This window comes from Daucus carota, chromosome 9 (assembly GCF_001625215.2).
Source record: "Daucus carota subsp. sativus chromosome 9, DH1 v3.0, whole genome shotgun sequence".
Lineage (NCBI taxonomy): Eukaryota > Viridiplantae > Streptophyta > Magnoliopsida > Apiales > Apiaceae > Daucus > Daucus carota.
In genome coordinates this window covers 4,480,284-4,501,831 of record NC_030389.2, presented here as the reverse complement: position 1 = coordinate 4,501,831, position 21,548 = coordinate 4,480,284, and the positions used below count along the sequence as shown (strand labels likewise).

At 32.0% G+C, this 21,548-nt stretch overlaps 1 protein-coding gene across 1 annotated transcript in view; it reads left to right on the top strand.

Annotated features, from left to right (window-relative positions):
• The window catches only part of LOC135149389 (uncharacterized), a 37,726-nt gene extending 16,919 nt beyond the window's left edge, over nt 1-20,807 (top strand). Inside the window, exons 3-4 of the mRNA XM_064085084.1 lie at nt 19,476-19,727; nt 20,013-20,807. Of these exons, the coding sequence (XP_063941154.1) occupies nt 19,476-19,727; nt 20,013-20,807 (1,047 nt within the window). The remainder of the gene's footprint in view (nt 1-19,475; nt 19,728-20,012) is intronic.
• Nucleotides 20,808-21,548: the final 741 nt, after the last annotated feature.

The window sequence follows — 21,548 nt, the reverse complement described above, 5'->3', positions numbered from 1 at the left end:
ACGCGTTTGGGAAGCAAAGGAGTAGTCATTTGTATTCCGTGGTCATGTGAATTACTGGCCTTAATAACTCACAATATGGAGCCCCTTCTTCATTGTTTATCATCAAGAATATGAGTAGAGTTTCTGCAAACAAGTAATAAGGCTTTAGTATAATATAAGGTTGCCACATCGATAATAAGATGTGAAGGTGTAATATCCAAAAGTACTAACACAAAATTTCAAAAACAATAAAAATAAGTGGAAAAAATACAAATTAAATTATATAACACATTCATGTCTCCTTATTCACTTATGTGATTAGTTTAATTTCATTATAGACATACAAATAAGAAGTTTCAGAGCAATATTGTCATTTTGGATTTTGTAAAATGAAGCCGAAAAACATTATTCTACTTATTCTTTACAAAAACTTTTTAACTTCCTAATTTTTTTTCATCTTATACACAAGAATCAAACACCTATTTCATAAAAAATTCATCAGTTTATAATGCAAATATTAAAATTAAAAATCACAAACATCAAGGTCTTATGTGAAATATATATCAGAGAAAAGATCATAACAAATTCATCATATATGTATAGTCTAAATACATAACGAATTTAAGTAAGAAATATACACAAAATCATATCTAACTAGCAAAATGAAAAATCACTGACAAACAAATGGTTACCAAGCACGCTAGGACCATATAATTATAAAGAGTACAAACATTTACCTTAAACAATATGACAAGATGCAAGTTGAGATGGAACTCATGAGTTGATTAGAGATCTAAGATGTGAGGAGGACGGCTACTTGGATTAGGGTTTTTTGGTGGAGAAATAAGCTACTAATCTAGGTATTTATAAGTACTTGGCCAATATGGGCTGGGCTGATTAGAATGGATATGTAAAGATATGGAGATAACAACCACCTGGATTAGGGTTTTTTCTTGGGCCAAGGCCTAATATCCTGGGAGATTACAAGTAGTTGACAATATGGGCTGGGCCGAGCAATTATAACTAGTTGATAATGTGGGCTCGGGGTGCAAACTTGATATGAAACTCATGAGAAGCGATGGGAGAGATGAAGTAGTTGACAATATGGGCTGGCCGAGCAATTATAACTAGTTGATAATGTGCTGGCTCGGGTTGCAAATTGATATGAAACTCATGAGAAGATTGGGAGAGGACGGTACCAGTAGTAGGATTTTCTCTGAGGAGAAATAAGTAACTAATAACCTATGTAATTATAAGCAGTTGAAACAGATGGGCTGGGCGGGTGTGGATGAGTTGAGGAGAGATTGGGAGAGGACGGCTCCATCGATTAATTTTTAGAGAAGTGAGTTATTAATGTCATAGGAATAAAAGTAGTTGGGTAGGGACTGAGTTGCAAAAAAAATGTATTTGTTATATTTTTTTTAATAATAAAATATGTAAGACTGTCCAATTAGATTAATTAGGTGCGGATTCAAACAACTTGCAAACATTTTACTTTATAAACTACCTATTCTATATAAAGTATCAAAGTGCCCAAACACTGGTAGATTAATTTTGGCTAAGAGAAAAGAAATATAATAGCTCTTTATTATATTAATATTCTTATTTAAAACTTAAATTCCTATATTTTAAAGTTAGTATTCACTAACAATATGTTACTGTGTTTGAAGATACAAATAAATTATGAGGTAGAAATTTTAAGAGGTACATCTTATTATATATGATTTACTCTCTCCATTCATTTATTTTGGTCTATTTTAAATTTGTTGGTCAAATTTACAAAATTTGGATCTCAATTAAAGGTATTCTTTATTAAATTTTAAAATTGAATCATATAATACATAATTTTAACCTTCTTCTTCTTCAGATGGTTGTTCCAATAATTTTAACCTTGTTATATCTCCTTCCCGGACGATGTAACACCTATGTGATATAATCTGGTTGTGATAAAGCTGGCACATATTTGTTCTTGTACTCCTTCCCGCCTAAGCAGCCTTATGCCTCACAAAATAAAAAGGTAATGTTTAGTTAAAATGAAAGCCCCACACCTAGAGTTTCGCACTTTTAATAAGGAGACTTTTCCCACCACTTTTTGCTTAGTGAGATAGAATCACCTTTCTTTCGCGTAAAACATCATGCAACTTCTTTATTTCAGCAAAAAAAGTTTAAAAGAAAGAACATAATCTTCTTAAAAAAATTACCTTTGGTATTTTAAGTGCATTAACAATGTTTAGTCCTGGATACGAATGGGTGTGAACTTCACAAACACGTATTAAAATCCTCAATACGATCACAATTGCTAATTGTGTCTCCTTTTCCTCACAAATTGATGATCATTCCTTGCTAAAGTTTTTGGTGTTATCTATCTCTTGAGAATTAACTTAAATATAGGTTATAGTCAAATCTATTAAATATAGAAGATAACACTTAAATAAATTTTCTAGAACTTGGTGAATAAGCTGTCTTGAAATATAAGTCAAACTATGGATAAAAGTAAACAAAACCTTGCATATGAACCTTATACTTGTGGCTATCAACAATTATATATCTAAATATTTCTAATCGGATGATAAAAAAATTTCTTTACGAAATTCATAACATAATTAGGAGCACGTTTTATAATTTCATGTTGTGCATCATCAGCCTTTTATATGAAAAAAAAATCATACCGTTTTTATCACGTCTAATTATTGAGATATAACGTCATAGTTTCAAAGATGATTTTAAATATGTATATTGTTTAGCAAAGTAGGAGTATGATATTTAGGAACATGCTCGTTTCTATTCTAACACAAACTTCAAATTTCTATTGAGTATGGAAATAATAGAATTCTCAATAATTTCAAATTTTCTATTCTAGAAATCAAAGAAATTCTTTTATAAATTTTATAAAATTTTAATTGTGATCACTATTTGTCGGGACATCCCACATGTCAAACATAGCATCCTTGCACATGTTTGAGATTGGTGTGGTGGATAATCAAGTAAGTTACAATTTATGTATATTGTTCAAATTGAGATAAATTATCATTAAAATTAAATACAATATTCATGAGTAATCTCTACTGCTAAAACACATACTACAACAAACACCCCTTTTTAACACATGTAAGGAAGGTAATAGCACAACTAATAGGAACAGATGCCCAATTGTTAGTCGGAACATTGTATTGAAGGTAAGATGCCAGTCCTGTTCACGAGACCATGGACCTTGCTTGTTCACTCCTTCTATTCCTTCTTTTTGGTAGGTAGCCTTCCCATGTTCCATCTCTCGTCTCTTTTCACTTACTCTGCGTATTCCTTTGTGTAAAGGGGGTGGTTTGAAACTAAATACATTGATTACCCCAAAGCCGACTCCACTATCAAATTAAAACATAGATTCCGTAAATGATAAATGTGTCACGAAATCAAATATGATATTCAAATATATCAACACATGTCCAATATCATTACGCTGTAACCAACTCCTATCACTTAACACCAAAAATTATACTCAAGTAAATTGCTGAAGTGTGTTGATGCAACAATCCAGGAAATCGCAGCTGCAGAACGTCGACGATGTAACTATAAGATTGAAATCCATCTCTTGGCTCCAAATCCCAGACCAGAACGTAGTATGCCTTCACACATAGTGCTAACATTATTGTTTTCGGCATGTACATTCTCGATCCAGGTAACCTAGTAAATCACATCAATAATAGTAATTAGTTATTTAACTCAAATGACATAAGTAGTAAGTAGGGAGTAATATCCATAAATAATACTTTAGAACTAAGCTGATAAGACTATGACCATACATAATACAAAACCTTTTGAATTACCTACCTTTGAAGTTCCATTAGACATTTCATCTATCACGCAACCTGATGGCCTTTTTTGGCAGGTCGTGATTCCCGGAATGGATAGTACATCGTCTATTGAAACATCGACCACTACCCACACTCCCGCACCATATTTTCTACAATATCTTGCAAAATAACACACGCGTTTGGGAAGCAATGGAGTAGGAATTTGATATTTCGTGGTCATGTGAATTATGGCCTAATAACTCACAATATTGGAGCACTTTCTTCATTGTTTATCATCAAGAATATGAGTAGAGTTTCTGCAAACAAGTAACTAGGCTTTAGTATAATATAAGGTTGTCACATCGATAATAAGATGTGAAGGTGTAATATCCAAAAGTACTAACACAAAATTTCAAAAACAATAAAAATAAGTGGAAAAAATTCAAATTAAATTATATAACACATTCATAGTCTCCTTATTCACTTATGTGATTAGGTTTAATTTCATTATAGACATACAAATAAGAAGTTTCAGAGCAATATTGTCATTTTGGATTTTGTAAAATGAAGCAGAAAAACATTATTCTACTTATTCTTTACAAAAACTTTTTAACTTCCTAATTTGTTTTCATATATACACAAGAATCAAACACCTATTTCATAAAAAAATTCACCAATTTATAATGCAAAATATTAAAATTAAAAATCACAAACATCAAGGTCTTATGTGAAATATATATCAAGAGAAAAGATCATAACAAATTCATCATATATGTATTGTCTAAATACATAACGAATTTAAGTAAGAAATATACACAAAATCATATCTAACTAGCAAAATGAAAAATCACTGACAAACAAATGGTTACCAAGCACGCTAGGACCATATAATTATAAAGAGTATAAACATTTACCATAAACAATATGACAAGATGCAAGTTGAGATGGAACTCATGAGTTGATAATTAGAGATCTAAGATGTGGAGAGGACGGCAACTTGGATTAGGGTTTTTTGGTGGAGAAATAAGCTACTAATCTAGGTATTTATAAGTACTTGGCAATATGGGCTGGGCTGATTAGAATGGATATGTAAAGATATGGAGATAACAACCACCTGGATTAGGGTTTTTTCTTGGGCCAAGGCCTAATATCCTGGGAGATTACAAGTAGTTGACAATATGGGCTGGGCCGAGCAATTATAACTAGTTGATAATGTGGGCTGGGGGTGCAAATTGATATGAAACTCATGAGAAGAGATAGGATTTTCTCTGAGGAGAAATAAGTAACTAATAACCTATGTAATTATAAGCAGTTGAAAAGATGGGCTGGGCGGGTGTGGATGAGTTGAGGAGAGATTGGGAGAGGACGGCTCCATAGATTAATTTGTTAGGAGAAGTAAGTTATTAATGTCATAGGTAATTAAAAGTAGTTGGTAGGGCCTGAGTTGCAAAAAAATGTATTTGTTATATTTTTTTAATAATAAAATATGTAAGACTGTCCAATTAGATTAATTAGGTGCGGATTCAAACAACTTGCAAACATTTTACTTTATAAACTACCTATTCTATATAAAGTATCAAAGTGCCCAAACACTGGTAGATTAATTTTGGCTAAGAGAAAAGAAATATAATAGCTCTTTATTATATTAATATTCTTATTTAAAACTTAAATTCCTATATTTTAAAGTTAGTATTCACTAACAATATGTTACTGTGTTTGAAGATACAAATAAATTATGAGGTAGAAATTTTAAGAGGTACATCTTATTATATATGATTTACTCTCTCCATTCATTTATTTTGGTCTATTTTAAATTTGTTGGTCAAATTTACCAAATTTGGATCTCAATTAAAGGTATTCTTTATTAAATTTTAGAATTGAATCATATAATACATAATTTTAACCTTCTTCTTCTTCAAATGGTTGTTCCAATAATTTTAACCTTGTTATATCTCCTTCCCGGACCATGTAACACCTATGTGATATAATCTGGTTGTGATAAAGCTGGCACATATTTGTTCTTGTACTCCTTCCGGCCTAAGCAGCCTCATGCCTCACAAAATAAGAAGGTAATGTTTAGATAAAATGATAGCCCCACACCTAGGGTTTCGCACTTTTAATAAGGAGACTTTTCCCACCACTTTTTGCTTAGTGAGATAGAATCACCCTTCTTTCCCGTAAAACATCATTCAACTTTTTTATTTCAGCAAAAAAGGTTTAAAAGAAAGAACATAATCTTCTTAAAAAAATTACCTTTGGTATTTTAAGTGCATTAACAATGTTTAGTCCTGGATACGAATGGGTGTGAACTCCACAAACACGTATTAAAATCCTCAATACGATCACAATTGATAATTGTGTCTCCTTTTCCTCACAAATTGATGATCATTCCTTGCTAAAGTTTTTGGTGTTATCTATCTCTTGAGAATTAACTTAAATATAGGTTATAGTCAAATCTATTAAATATAGAAACTTAAATAAATTTTCTAGAACTTGGTGAATAAGCTGTCTTGAAATATAAGTCAAACTATGGATAAAAGTAAACAAAACCTTGCATATGAAACTTATACTTGTGATTATCAACAATTATATATCTAAATATTTCTAATCGGATGATAAAAAAATTTCTTTACGAAATTCATAACATAATTAGGAGCACGTTTTATAATTTCATGTTGTGCATCATCAGCCTTTTATATGAAAAAAAAAATCATACCGTTTTTATCACGTCTAATTATTGAGATATAACGTCATAGTTTCTAAGATGATTTTAAATATGTATATTGTTTAGCAAAGTAGGAGTATGATATTTAAGAACATGCTCGTTTCTATTCTAACACAAACTTCAAATTTCTATTGAGTATGGAAATAATAGAATTCTCAATAACTTCAAATTTTCTATTCTAGAAATCAAAGAAATTCTTTTATAAATTTTATAAAATTTTAATTGTGATCACTATTTGTCGGGACATCCCACATGTCAAACATAGCATCCTTGCACATGTTTGAGATTGGTGTTGTGGATAATCAAGTAAGTTACAATTTATGTATATTGTTCAAACTGAGATAAATTATCATTAAAATTAAATACAATATTTATGAGTAATCTCTACTGCTAAAACACACACTACAACAAACACCCCCTTTTAACACATGTAAGGAAGGTAATAGCACAACTAATAGGAACAGATGCCCAATTGTTAGCCGGAACATTGTATTGAAGGTAAGATGCCAGTCCTGTTCACGAGTCCATGGACCTTGCTTGTTCACTCCTTCGATTCCTTCTTTTTGGTAGGTAGCCTTCCCATGTTCCATCTCTCGTCTCTTTTTACTTACTCTGCGTATTCCTTTGTGTATAAGGGGTGGTTTGAAACTAAATACATTGATTACCCCCACTATCAAATTAAAACATAGATTCCCATAAATGATAAATGTGTCAAGAAATCAAATATTATATTCAAATATATCAACACATGTCCAATATCATTACGCTGTAACCAACTCCTATCATTTAACACCAAAAATTATACTCAATTAAATTGCTGAAGTGTGTTGATGGAACAATCCAGGAAATCGCAGCTGCAGAACGTCGACGATGTAACTATAAGATTGAAATCCATCTCTTGGCTCCAAATCCCAGACCAGAACGTAGTATGCCTTCACAGAACGTAGTATGCCTTCACACATAGTGCTAACATTATTGTTTTCGGTATGTACATTCTCGATCCAGGTAACCTAGTAAATCACATCAATAATAGTAATTAGTTATTTAACTCAAATTACATAAGTAGTAAGTAGGGAGTAATATCCATAAATAATACTTTAGAACTAAGCTGATAAGACTATGACCATACATAATACAAAACCTTTTGAATTACCTACCTTTGAAGTTCCATTAGACATTTCATCTATCACGCAACCTGATGGCCTTTTTTGGCAGGTCGTGATTCCCGGAATGGAGAGTACATCGTCTATTGAAACATCGACCACTACCCACACTCCCGCACCATATTTTCTGCAATATCTTGCAAAATAACACACGCGTTTGGGAAGCAAAGGAGTAGGAATTTGATATTCCGTGGTCATGTGAATTATGGCCTAATAACTCACAATATTGGAGCACCTTCTTCATTGTTTATCATCAAGAATATGAGTAGAGTTTCTGCAAACAAGTAATTAGGCTTTAGTATAATATAAGGTTGCCACATCGATAATAAGATGTGAAGGTGTAATATCCAAAAGTACTAACACAAAATTTCAAAAACAATAAAAGTAAGTGGAAAAAATACAAATTAAATTATATAACACATTCATAGTCTCCTTATTCACTTATGTGATTAGTTTTAATTTCATTATAGACATACAAATAAGAAGTTTCAGAGCAATATTGTCATTTTGGATTTTGTAAAATGAAGCAGAAAAACATTATTCTACTTATTCTTTACAAAAACTTTTTAACTTCCTAATTTCTTTTCATATATACACAAGAATCAAACACCTATTTCATAAAAAATTCATCAGTTTATAATGCAAAATATTAAAATTAAAAATCACAAACATCAAGGTCTTATGTGAAATATATATCAAGAGAAAAGATCATAACAAATTCATCATATATGTATAGTCTAAATACATAACGAATTTAAGTAAGAAATATACACAAAATCATATCTAACTAGCAAAATGAAAAATCACTGACAAACAAATGGTTACCAAGCACGCTAGGACCATATAATTATAAAGAGTACAAACATTTACCTTAAACAATATGACAAGATGCAAGTTGAGATGGAACTCATGAGTTGATAATTAGAGATCTAAGATGTGAGGAGGACGGCTACTTGGATTAGGGTTTTTTGGTGGAGAAATAAGCTACTAATCTAGGTATTTATAAGTACTTGGCAATATGGGCTGGGCTGATTAGAATGGATATGTAAAGATATGGAGATAACAACCACCTGGATTAGGGTTTTTTCTTGGGCCAAGGCCTAATATCCTGGGAGATTACAAGTAGTTGACAATATGGGCTGGGCCGAGCAATTATAACTAGTTGATAATGTGGGCTCGGGGTGCAAATTGATATGAAACTCATGAGAAGAGATGGGAGAGGATGAAGTAGTTGACAATATGGGCTGGGCCGAGCAAATTATAACTAGTTGATAATGTGGGCTCGGGGTGCAAATTGATATGAAACTCATGAGAAGAGATGGGAGAGGATGGTACCAGTATTAGGATTTTCTCTGAGGAGAAATAAGTAACTAATAACCTATGTAATTATAAGCAGTTGAAAAGATGGGCTGGGTGGGTGTGGATGAGTTGAGGAGAGATTGGGAGAGGACCGCTCCATAGATTAATTTGTTAGGAGAAGTGAGTTATTAATGTCATAGGTAATTAAAAGTAGTTGGGTAGGGCCTGAGTTGCAAAAAAAATGTATTTGTTATATTTTTTTAATAATAAAATATGTAAGACTGTCCAATTAGATTAATTAGGTGCGGATTCAAACAACTTGCAAACATTTTACTTTATAAACTACCTATTCTATATAAAGTATCAAAGTGCCCAAACACTCGTAGATTAATTTTGGCTAAGAGAAAAGAAATATAATAGCTCTTTATTATATTAATATTCTTATTTAAAACATAAATTCCTATATTTTAAAGTTAGTATTCACTAACAATATGTTACTGTGTTTGAAGATACAAATAAATTATGAGGTAGAAATTTTAAGAGGTACATCTTATTATATATGATTTACTCTCTCCATTCATTTATTTTGGTCTATTTTAAATTTGTTGGTCAAATTTACCAAATTTGGATCTCAATTAAAGGTATTCTTTATTAAATTTTAAAATTGAATCATATAATACATAATTTTAATCATATATTATAATACATAATTTTAAAATTTAACAAGGTTAAAATTTAACCTTGTTAAATTTTAAAATTGAATCATATAATACATAATTTTAACCTTCTTCTTCTTCAAATGGTTGTTCCAATAATTTTAACCATGTTATATCTCCTTCCATGTAACACCTATGTGATATAATCTGGTTGTGATAAAGCTCGCACATATTTGTTCTTGTAATCCTTCCGGCCTAAGCAGCCTTATGCCTCACAAAATAAGAAGGTAATGTTTAGTTAAAATGATAGCCCCACAACTAGAGTTTCGCACTTTTAATAAGGAGACTTTTCCCACCACTTTTTGCTTAGTGAGATAGAATCACCCTTCTTTCGCGTAAAACATCATTCAACTTCTTTATTTCAGCAAAAAAAGTTTAAAAGAAAGAACATAATCTTCTTAAAAAAATTACCTTTGGTATTTTAAGTGCATTAACAATGTTTAGTCCTGGATACGAATGGGTGTGAACTCCACAAACACGTATTAAAATCCTCAATACGATCACAATTGATAATTGTGTCTCCTTTTCCTCACAAATTGATGATCATTCCTTGCTAAAGTTTTTGGTGTTATCTATCTCTTGAGAATTAACTTAAATATAGGTTATAGTCAAATCTATTAAATATAGAAGATAAAACTTAAATAAATTTTCTAGAACTTGGTGAATAAGCTGTCTTGAAATATAAGTCAAACTATGGATAAAAGTAAACAAAACCTTGCATATGAAACTTATACTTGTGACTATCAACAATTATATATCTAAATATTTCTAATAGGATGATAAAAAAATTTCTTTACGAAATTCATAACATAATTAGGAGCACGTTTTATAATTTCATGTTGTGCATCATCAGCCTTTTATATGAAAAAAAAAATCATACCGTTTTTATCACGTCTAATTATTGAGATATAACGTCATAGTTTCTAAGATGATTTTAAATATGTATACTGTTTAGCAAAGTAGGAGTATGATATTTAAGAACATGCTCGTTTCTATTCTAACACAAACTTCAAATTTCTATTGAGTATGGAAATAAGAGAATTCTCAATAACTTCAAATTTTCTATTATAGAAATCAAAGAAATTCTTTTATAAATTTTATATTATTTTTAATTGTGATCACTATTTGTCGGGACATCCCACATGTCAAACATAGCATCCTTGCACATGTTTGAGATTGGTGTGGTGGATAATCAACTAAGTTACAATTTATGTATATTGTTCAAATTGAGATAAATTATCATTAAAATTAAATACAATATTCATGAGTAATCTCTACTGCTAAAACACACACTACAACAAACACCCCTTTTAAACACATGTAAGGAAGGTAATAGCACAACTAATAGGAACAGATGCCCAATTGTTAGCCGGAACATTGTATTGAAGGTAAGATGCCAGTCCCGTTCACGAGTCCATGGACCTTGCTTGTTCACTCCTTCGATTCCTTCTTTTTGGTAGGTAGCCTTCCCATGTTCCATCTCTCGTCTCTTTTCACTTACTCTCCGCATTCCTTTGTGTACAGGGGGTGGTTTGAAACTAAATACATTGATTACCCCAAAGCCGACTCCACTATCAAATTAACACATAGATTCCCATAAATGATAAATGTGTCACGAAATCAAATATGATGTTCAAATATATCAACACATGTCCAATATCATTACGCTGTAACCAACTCCTATCATTTAACACCAAAAATTATACTCAATTAAATTGCCGAAGTGTGTTGATGGAACAATCCAGGAAATCGCAGCTGCAGAACGTCGACGATGTAACTATAAGATTGAAATCCATCTCTTGGCTCCAAATCCCAGACCAGAACGTAGTATGCCTTCACACAGAGTGCTAACGTTCTTGTTTTCGGTATGTACATTCTCGATCCAGGTAACCTAGTAAATCACATCAATAATAGTAATTTGTTATTTAACTCAAATGACATAAGTAGTAAGTAGGGAGTAATATCCATAAATAATACTTTAGAACTAAGCTGATAAGACTATGACCATACATAATACAAAACCTTTTGAATTACCTACCTTTGAAGTTCCATTACACATTTCATCTATCACGCAACTTGATGGCCTTTTTTGGCAGGTCGTGATTCCCGGAATGGAGAGTACATCGTCTAGTGAAACATCGACCACTACCCACACTCCCGCACCATATTTTCTGCAATATCTTCCAAAATAACACACGCGTTTGGGAAGCAATGGAGTAGGAATTTGATATTTCGCGGTCATCTGAATTATGGCCTAATAACTCACAATATTGGAGCACCTTCTTCATTGTTTATCATCAAGAATATGAGGAGAGTTTCTGCAAACAAGTAATTAGGCTTTAGTATAATATAAGGTTGCCACATCGATAATAAGATGTGAAGGTTTAATATCCAAAAGTACTAACACAAAATTTCAAAAACAATAAAAATAAGTGGAAAAAATACAAATTAAATTATATAACACATTCATAGTCTCCTTATTCACTTATGTGATTAGTTTTAATTTCATTATAGACATACAAATAAGAAGTTATAGAGCAATGTTGTCATTTTGAATTTTGTAAAATGAAGCAGAAAAACATTATTCTACTTATTCTTTACAAAAAAATTTTAACTTCCTAATTTGTTTTCATATATACACAAGAATCAAACACCTATTTCATAAAAATTCATCAATATATAATGCAAAATATTAAAATTAAAAATCACAAACATCAAGGTCTTATGTGAAATATATATCAAGAGAAAAGATCATAACAAATTCATCATATATGTATAGTCTAAATACATAACGAATTTAAGTAAGAAATATACACAAAATCATATCTAACTAGCAAAATGAAAAATCACTGACAAACAAATGGTTACCAAGCACGCTAGGACCATATAATTATAAAGAGTACAAACATTTACCTTAAACAATATGACAAGATGCAAGTTGAGATGGAACTCATGAGTTGATAATTAGAGATCTGAGATGTGGAGAGGACGGCTACTTGGATTAGGGTTTTTTGGTGGAGGAATAAGCTACTAATTTCCTAGGTATTTATAAGTACTTGGAAATATGGGCTGGGCTGATTAGAATGGATATGTAAAGATATGGAGATAACAACCACCTGGATTAGGGCCTGGATTAGGGTTTTTTCTTGGGCCAAGGCCTAATATCCTGGGAGATTACAAGTAGTTGACAATATGGGCTGGGCCGAGCAATTATAACTAGTTGATAATGTGGCTCGGGGTGCAAATTGAGATGAAACTCATGAGAAGAGATGGGAGAGGATGGTACCAGTATTAGGATTTTCTCTGAGGAGAAATAAGTAACTAATAACCTAGGTAATTATAAGCAGTTGAAAAGATGGGCTGGGCGGGTGTGGATGAGTTGAGGAGAGATTGGGAGAGGACGGCTCCATAGATTAATTTGTTAGGAGAAGTCAGTTATTAATGTCATAGGTAATTAAAAGTAGTTGGTAGGGCCTGAGTTGCAAAAAAAATGTATTTGTTATATTTTTTTAATAATAAAATATGTAAGACTGTCCAATTAGATTAATTAGGTGCGGATTCAAACAACTTGCAAACATTTTACTTTATAAACTACCTATTCTATATAAAGTATCAAAGTGCCCAAACACTCGTAGATTAATTTTGGCTCAGAGAAAAGAAATATAATAGCTCTTTATTATATTAATATTCTTATTTAAAACTTAAATTCCTATAATTTAAAGTTAGTATTCACTAACAATATGTTACTGTGTTTGAAGATACAAATAAATTATGAGGTAGAAATTTTAAGAGGTACATCTTATTATATATGATTTACTCTCTCCATTCATTTATTTTGGTCTATTTTAAATTTGTTGGTCAAATTTACCAAATTTGGATCTCAATTAAAGGTATTCTTTATTAAATTTTAAAATTGAATCATATAATACATAATTTTAACCTTCTTCTTCTTCAAATGGTTGTTCCAATAATTTTAACCTTGTTATATCTCCTTCCCGGACCATGTAACACCTATGTGATATAATCTGGTTGTGATAAAGCTGGCACATATTTGTTCTTGTAATCCTTCCGGCCTAAGCAGCCTTATGCCTCACAAAATAAGAAGGTAATGTTTAGTTAAAATGATAGCCCCACACCTAGAGTTTCGCACTTTTAATAAGGAGACTTTTCCCACCACTTTTTTCTTAGTGAGATAGAATCACCCTTCTTTCGCGTAAAACATCATTCAACTTCTTTATTTTAGCAAAAAAAGTTTAAAAGAAAGAACATAATCTTCTTAAAAAAATTACCTTTGGTATTTTAAGTGCATTAACAATGTTTAGTCCTGGATACGAATGGGTGTGAACTCCACAAACACGTATTAAAATCCTCAATACGATCACAATTGATAATTGTGTCTCCTTTTCCTCACAAATTGATGATCATTCCTTGCTAAAGTTTTTGGTGTTATCTATCTCTTGAGAATTAACTTAAATATAGGTTATAGTCAAATCTATTAAATATAGAAGATAAAACTTAAATAAATTTTCTAGAACTTGATGAATAAGCTGTCTTGAAATATAAGTCAAACTATGGATAAAAGTAAACAGAACCTTGCATATGAAACTTATACTTGTGACTATCAACAATTATATATCTAAATATTTCTAATAGGATGATAAAAAAAATTTCTTTACGAAATTCATAACATAATTAGGAGCACGTTTTATAATTTCATGTTGTGCATCATCAGCCTTTTATATGAAAAAAAAAATCATACCGTTTTTATCACGTCTAATTATTGAGATATAACGTCATAGTTTCTAAGATGATTTTCAATATGTATACTGTTTAGCAAAGTAGGAGTATGATATTTAAGAACATGCTCGTTTCTATTCTAACACAAACTTCAAATTTCTATTGAGTATGGAAATAAGAGAATTCTCAATAACTTCAAATTTTCTATTATAGAAATCAAAGAAATTCTTTTATAAATTTTATATTATTTTTAATTGTGATCACTATTTGTCGGGACATCCCACATGTCAAACATAGCATCCTTGCACATGTTTGAGATTGGTGTGGTGGATAATCAACTAAGTTACAATTTATGTATATTGTTCAAATTGAGATAAATTATCATTAAAATTAAATACAATATTCATGAGTAATCTCTACTGCTAAAACACACACTACAACAAACACCCCTTTTAAACACATGTAAGGAAGGTAATAGCACAACTAATAGGAACAGATGCCCAATTGTTAGCCGGAACATTGTATTGAAGGTAAGATGCCAGTCCCGTTCACGAGTCCATGGACCTTGCTTGTTCACTCCTTCGATTCCTTCTTTTTGGTAGGTAGCCTTCCCATGTTCCATCTCACGTCTCTTTTCACTTACTCTGCGCATTCCTTTGTGTACAGGGGGTGGTTTGAAACTAAATACATTGATTACCCCAAAGCCGACTCCACTATCAAATTAACACATAGATTCCCATAAATGATAAATGTGTCACGAAATCAAATATGATATTCAAATATATCAACACATGTCCAATATCATTACGCTGTAACCAACTCCTATCATTTAACACCAAAAATTATACTCAATTAAATTGCCGAAGTGTGTTGATGGAACAATCCAGGAAATCGCAGCTGCAGAACGTCGACGATGTAACTATAAGATTGAAATTCGTCTCTTGGCTCCAAATCCCAGACCAGAACATAGTATGCCTTCACACAGAGTGCTAACGTTATTGTTTTCGGTATGTACATTCTCGATCCAGGTAACCTAGTAAATCACATCAATAATAGTAATTAGTTATTTAACTCAAATGACATAAGAAGTAAGTAGGGAGTAATATCCATAAATAATACTTTAGAACTAAGCTGATAAGACTATGACCATACATAATACAAAACCTTTTGAATTACCTACCTTTGAAGTTCCATTAGACATTTCATCTATCACGCAACCTGATGGACTTTTTTGGCAGGTCGTGATTCCCGGAATGGAGAGTACATCGTCTAGTGAAACATCGACCACTACCCACACTCCCGCACCATATTTTCTGCAATATCTTCCAAAATAACACACGCGTTTGGGAAGCAATGGAGTAGGAATTTGATATTCCGCGGTCATCTGAATTATGGCCTAATAACTCACAATATTGGAGCACCTTCTTCATTATTTATCATCAAGAATATGAGGAGAGTTTCTGCAAACAAGTAATTAGGCTTTAGTATAATATAAGGTTGTCACATCGATAATAAGATGTGAAGGTTTAATATCCAAAAGTACTAACACAAAATTTCAAAAACAATAAAAATAAGTGGAAAAAATACAAATTAAATTATATAACACATTCATAGTCTCCTTATTCACTTATGTGATTAGTTTTAATTTCATTATAGACATACAAATAAGAAGTTTCAGAGCAATGTTGTCATTTTGCATTTTGTAAAATGAAGCAGAAAAACATTATTCTACTTATTCTGTACAAAAAAATTTTAACTTCCTAATTTGTTTTCATATGTACACAAGAATCAAACACCTATTTCATAAAAATTCATCAATTTATAATACAAAATATTAAAATTAAAAATCACAAACATCAAGGTCTTATGTGAAATATATATCAAGAGAAAAGATCATAACAAATTCATCATATATGTATAGTCTAAATACATAACGAATTTAAGTAAGAAATATACACAAAATCATATCTAACTAGCAAAATGAAAAATCACTGACAAACAAATGGTTACCAAGCACGCTAGGACCATATAATTATAAAGAGTACAAACATTTACCTTAAACAATATGACAAGATGCAAGTTGAGATGGAACTCATGAGTTGATAATTAGAGATCTGAGATGTGGAGAGGACGGCTACTTGGATTAGGGTTTTTTGGTGGAGAAATAAGCTACTAATTTCCTAGGTATTTATAAGTACTTGGCAATATGGGCTGGGCTGATTAGAATGTATATGTAAAGATATGGAGATAACAACCACCTGGATTAGGGGCCTGGATTAGGGTTTTTTCTTGGGCCAAGGCCTAATATCCTGGTAGATTACAAGTAGTTGATAATATGGGCTGGGCCGAGCAATTATAACTAGTTGATAATGTGGGCTCGGGGTGCAAATTGAGATGAAACTCATGAGAAGAGATGGGAGAGGATGGTACCAGTATTAGGATTTTCTCTGAGGAGAAATAAGTAACTAATAACCTAGGTAATTATAAGCAGTTGAAAAGATGGGTGGGTGTGGATGAGTTTAGGAGAGATTGGGAGAGGACCGCTCCATAGATTAATTTGTTAGGAGAAGTAAGTTTTTAATGTCATAGGTAATTAAAAGCAGTTGGGTAGGGCCTGAGCTGCAAAAAAAAATGTATTTGTTATATTTTTTTAATAATAAAATATGTAAGACTGTCCAACTAGATTAATTAGGTGCGGATTCAAACAACTTGCAAACATTTTACTTTATAAACTACCTATTCTATATAAAGTATCAAAGTGCCCAAACACTCTTAGATTAATTTTGACTAAGAGAAAAGAAATATAATAGCTCTTTATTATATTAATATTCTTATTTAAAACTTAAATTCCTATATTTTAAAGTTAGTATTCACTAACAATATGTTACTGTGTTTGTAGATACAAATAAATTATGGGATAGAAATTTTAAGAGGTACATCTTATTATATATGATTTACTCTCTCCATTCATTTATTTTGTTCTATTTTAAATTTGTTGATCAAATTTACCAAATTTGGATGTCAATTAAAGGTATTCTTTATTAAATTTTAAAATTGAATCATATAATACATAATTTTAACCTTCTTCTTATTCAAATGGTTGTTCCAATAATTTTAACCTTGTTATATCTCCTTCCCGGAAGATGTAACACCTATGTGATATAATCTGGTTGTGACAAAGCTGGCACATATTTGTTCTTGTACTCCTTGCGGCTTAAGCAGCCTTATGCCTCACAAAATAAGAAGGTAATGTTTAGTTAAAATGATAGCCCCACGCATAGAGTTTCGCACTTTTAATAAGGAGACTTTTCCCACCACTTTTTGCTTAGCAAAATAAGAAGGTAATGTTTAGTTAAAATGATAGCCCCACACCTAGAGTTTGGCACTTTTAATAAGGAGACTTTTCCCACCACTTTTTGCTTAGTGAGATAGAATCACCCTTCTTTCGCGTAAAACATCATTCAACTTCTTTATTTCAGCAAAAAAAGTTTAAAAGAAAGAACATAATCTTCTTTAAAAAAATTACCTTTGGTATTTTAAGTGCATTAACAATGTTTAGTCCTGGATACGAATGGATGTGAACTCCACAAGCACGTATTAACATCCTCAATACGATCACAATTGATAATTGTGTCTCCTTTTCCTCACAATTGATGATCATTCCTTGCTAAAGTTTTTGGTGTTATTTATCTCTTGAGAATTAACTTAAATATAGGTTATAGTCAAATCTATTTAATATAGAAGATAACACTTAAATAAATTTTCTAGAACTTGGTGAATAAGCTGTCTTGAAATATAAGTCAAACTATGGATAAAAGAAAACAAAACCTTGCATATGAAACTTATACTTGTGACTATCAACAATTATGTTAGGAATATGTGATGCTTGATGATACAAGGTATTTTATTCTTACTTAGAATAAAATTGTATGTAGCTGATCAATTGGTAGCATGCTAAGACAGTATCAATTGATCAGATTGACCCATCAACGGCTGATGAGGTATTGTAACAAAGCTGGAGCATTTTAGCAGTTGATGTAAAAATAATGTGTACTTTTAGATTAGCAGTTGATCTATCAATGGATGTTTAGATAGGGTGAAATAATTGTAAATATGAGAAGTCATGTAATCTATTCAAGTAAAGTGAAGATCGATCGTTAATTTAAAGTATCAATGGCTATTTGGAAAGAAGATTATCAACCGCTACATCAACATCATCATTATCCCATAACTCAAAGAAGACTATCAACTGCTATTTCAGTGTATCATCAATTGATGATTCTAGCAATTGATTATCAGCAATTGACAGCTACAAGTCAGGGAAAAGACAAAGTTCACATGGGTTGATGTGACAGATGCTACACCAGCTTTGGAAGCTAAACCAAAAGGAGTTTAGTCAAATATTGAGAACCTCGAAGCCTACCATTTCTGGCAAAGCAACAAGAATTTCAAGCTGCCAAATGCAGTATCAAGTCCAAGAAATTCTATATTTGTACTAGCTAGAAAGTGAGTAGGAAAATACTTTTACAGACTAGTTTTGTTTGTAGTAGTATATATTCACTTTGTAATTTCACATTTCAAAGTATCAAACACCAAGAACTGAAGAGCAGAGTATTAGAGAAAGTAAGCAAGAAATTGTAAGCTTCTGCTCTTCATTCTTTTGTAAGCAGCCAAGTATTTTTACTTGGAAGGTTCTTGATATAAAAATCTCTCAGGTGGATCAAACAATCCACCTGAAATTTTTAAGATCCTTGTTCTTTAAATTTCTGTTTTAGCTTTTATATTCTCTTGTAATTTGATGCAAAAAGTTATTGAAATTTTTGTAGATTGTATTCAACCCCCCCTTCTACAATCTAACTTATTGTTTGAATTGTCTGAATAACAATTGGTATCAGAGCGAGTAACTAACATACAAGAAGTTTTCAGATCCTAAAGACAATCAACAATGGGAAGAAGAGATGAAGGAGTCAAGATTCCAATGCTGGCCAAAGAACACTACTTTCATTGGAAAGTGAAAATGAGGATGCATCTTCTCTCCTTGGATCCTAGCTACATCAACTGTGTTGAGAAAGGACCACATGTTCCAATTAAAATCAACACTGCCCTGAGACTTGATGGAAGTGAAGCTGAAGATGTTGAAGTGCCTAAAAATCCTTCTGAGTTCACTGAGGAAGATGAGAAAGAAGTGCACAAGGATAACAAGGCTATGAACATTCTGTTCAATGGTATTGATGATGACATGTTTGATAGTGTTATCAACTGTCCAACTGCAAAGGAAGTATGGGACACTATTCAAACTTTATGTGAAGGCACTGATCAAGTTAGGGAAAACAAAATACAGCTGTTTGTTCAACAGTATGAGAGTTTTCACTCTAAATCTGGTGAATCTCTAAATGATTTGTTTAACAGATTTCAAAAACTGTTAAATGGATTAAAGTTGTATGGTAGAATCTACATGGTCAAGGATTCAAATCTCAAATTCTTGAGAGCCTTACCTAGAGATTGGAAACCCATGACTGTTGCTCTAAGACAGGCTCAGAATTTTAATGAATACTCTCTTGACAAATTATATGGTATTCTTAAAACATATGAGCTTGAAATACAGCAAGATGAAGAACTGGAAAAGAACTCCAAGAGGGAGAAAACTGTGGCTCTTGTGGCAGAAAATGAAGAGGAAGAGGATAAGGCATTAAAGTCTGTGATTGCTGGAAAGACCTCAAGTAGCTCTGCTTGTGAAGGAAAGAAGGATGATGGAAAGAAGAAAGGAAAAGTCATTGAGGAAGATGAAGAATCTTCAGCTCAAGATGAGCTAGATGATCTTGATGAACATCTAGCATTTCTTGCCAGAAAATTCTCCAAACTCAAATTCAAAAGAAATGCTATCATCTCTAGACCATTCAACAGAGGAAATCAATCCAAACCATCTGGTATGGTTGATAGATCAAAATTCAAATGCTTCAACTGTGGTCTACCTGGACACTTCTCTAATGAGTGCAGAAGACCTTCTGCTGAAAAGAAAGGATCCTCCTCAGAGAATGTAGATTACAGAAGAAAATATTTCGATCTACTCAAGCAAAGTAAGGAAAAGGCATTCATAACTGAGGATGGTGACTGGGCTGCTGATGAAGGTGATTCTGACATTGAGGAGCATGTCAATCTTGCCTTGATGGCAATTGGAGATGATGCTGATTCTTCCACCACCAGCAATGGACAGGTAAAAACAACCAACACAGCTGATCTCACTAAATCTGAATGTAAACAAATCATTGATGACATGTCTAATGAAATCTATAACCTTAGAGTCTCTCTTAAATCTCTAACAAAAGAAAATGTTAGAATTAAAGGGACTAATGATTTGCTTGCTGAAAAAAATGGAAAGCTTGAAACTGAATTAATCTAAATGGATAAATTCAAAAAGGCTTCTGAGCTTGCCAAAGATGAGTTGTTGGCTGTTCTAAAAAGAGAAGAGATTCTCAAAAACCAATTGGAAAGGGAACAAGAGATTATTGCTAAATGGAAGGATTCTAGGAATGTTCTTGAGAACATGTGCTCCACACAAGTTCTTGAGGAAACTTGTAAAAGTGCCTGGAGAAAGAACAAAAAACTGTTAGATGAATCTGATCTCTTAGTGGATAGTGATCATCCATTGATAGATTCTCAATCAATGGATGAAAGCTATCCATCAAAGAATCAAACAGCAGTTGATGAAAACAAACTCAAAAAGTTGGATAAAAATATGGGCCCATCAATAAGAACTTTGTGAAGGAATCTGGTAGTTCCAAGAAGATTGAAAAAGAAGGAATTGGTCATGGTGAAGAAAGAATGGAAGCTGGAAAAGGGAAGAAGAAGAGTTCTAGGAATGGCAAAGTTGGGATCAACAAAAAGAATGATTACACTCCTGACAAATATGCTGTCAGAAAAACCTGTTCCAAATGTGGTAGTGTTAATCATCTTGCTGTTAATTGCAAAAATGCTCTATCTGATCATTGCATGCCTAATTCTATGATGAACTCTCACATGTCATACATGCCTATGTTTCCTCCTACCCCCATTCAAAATGCTAATATGCCTTTCATGCCTAATCCATACTTTAATGCTTTTAACATGTCTGCTATGCCCAATTATCATGATAACATGAATC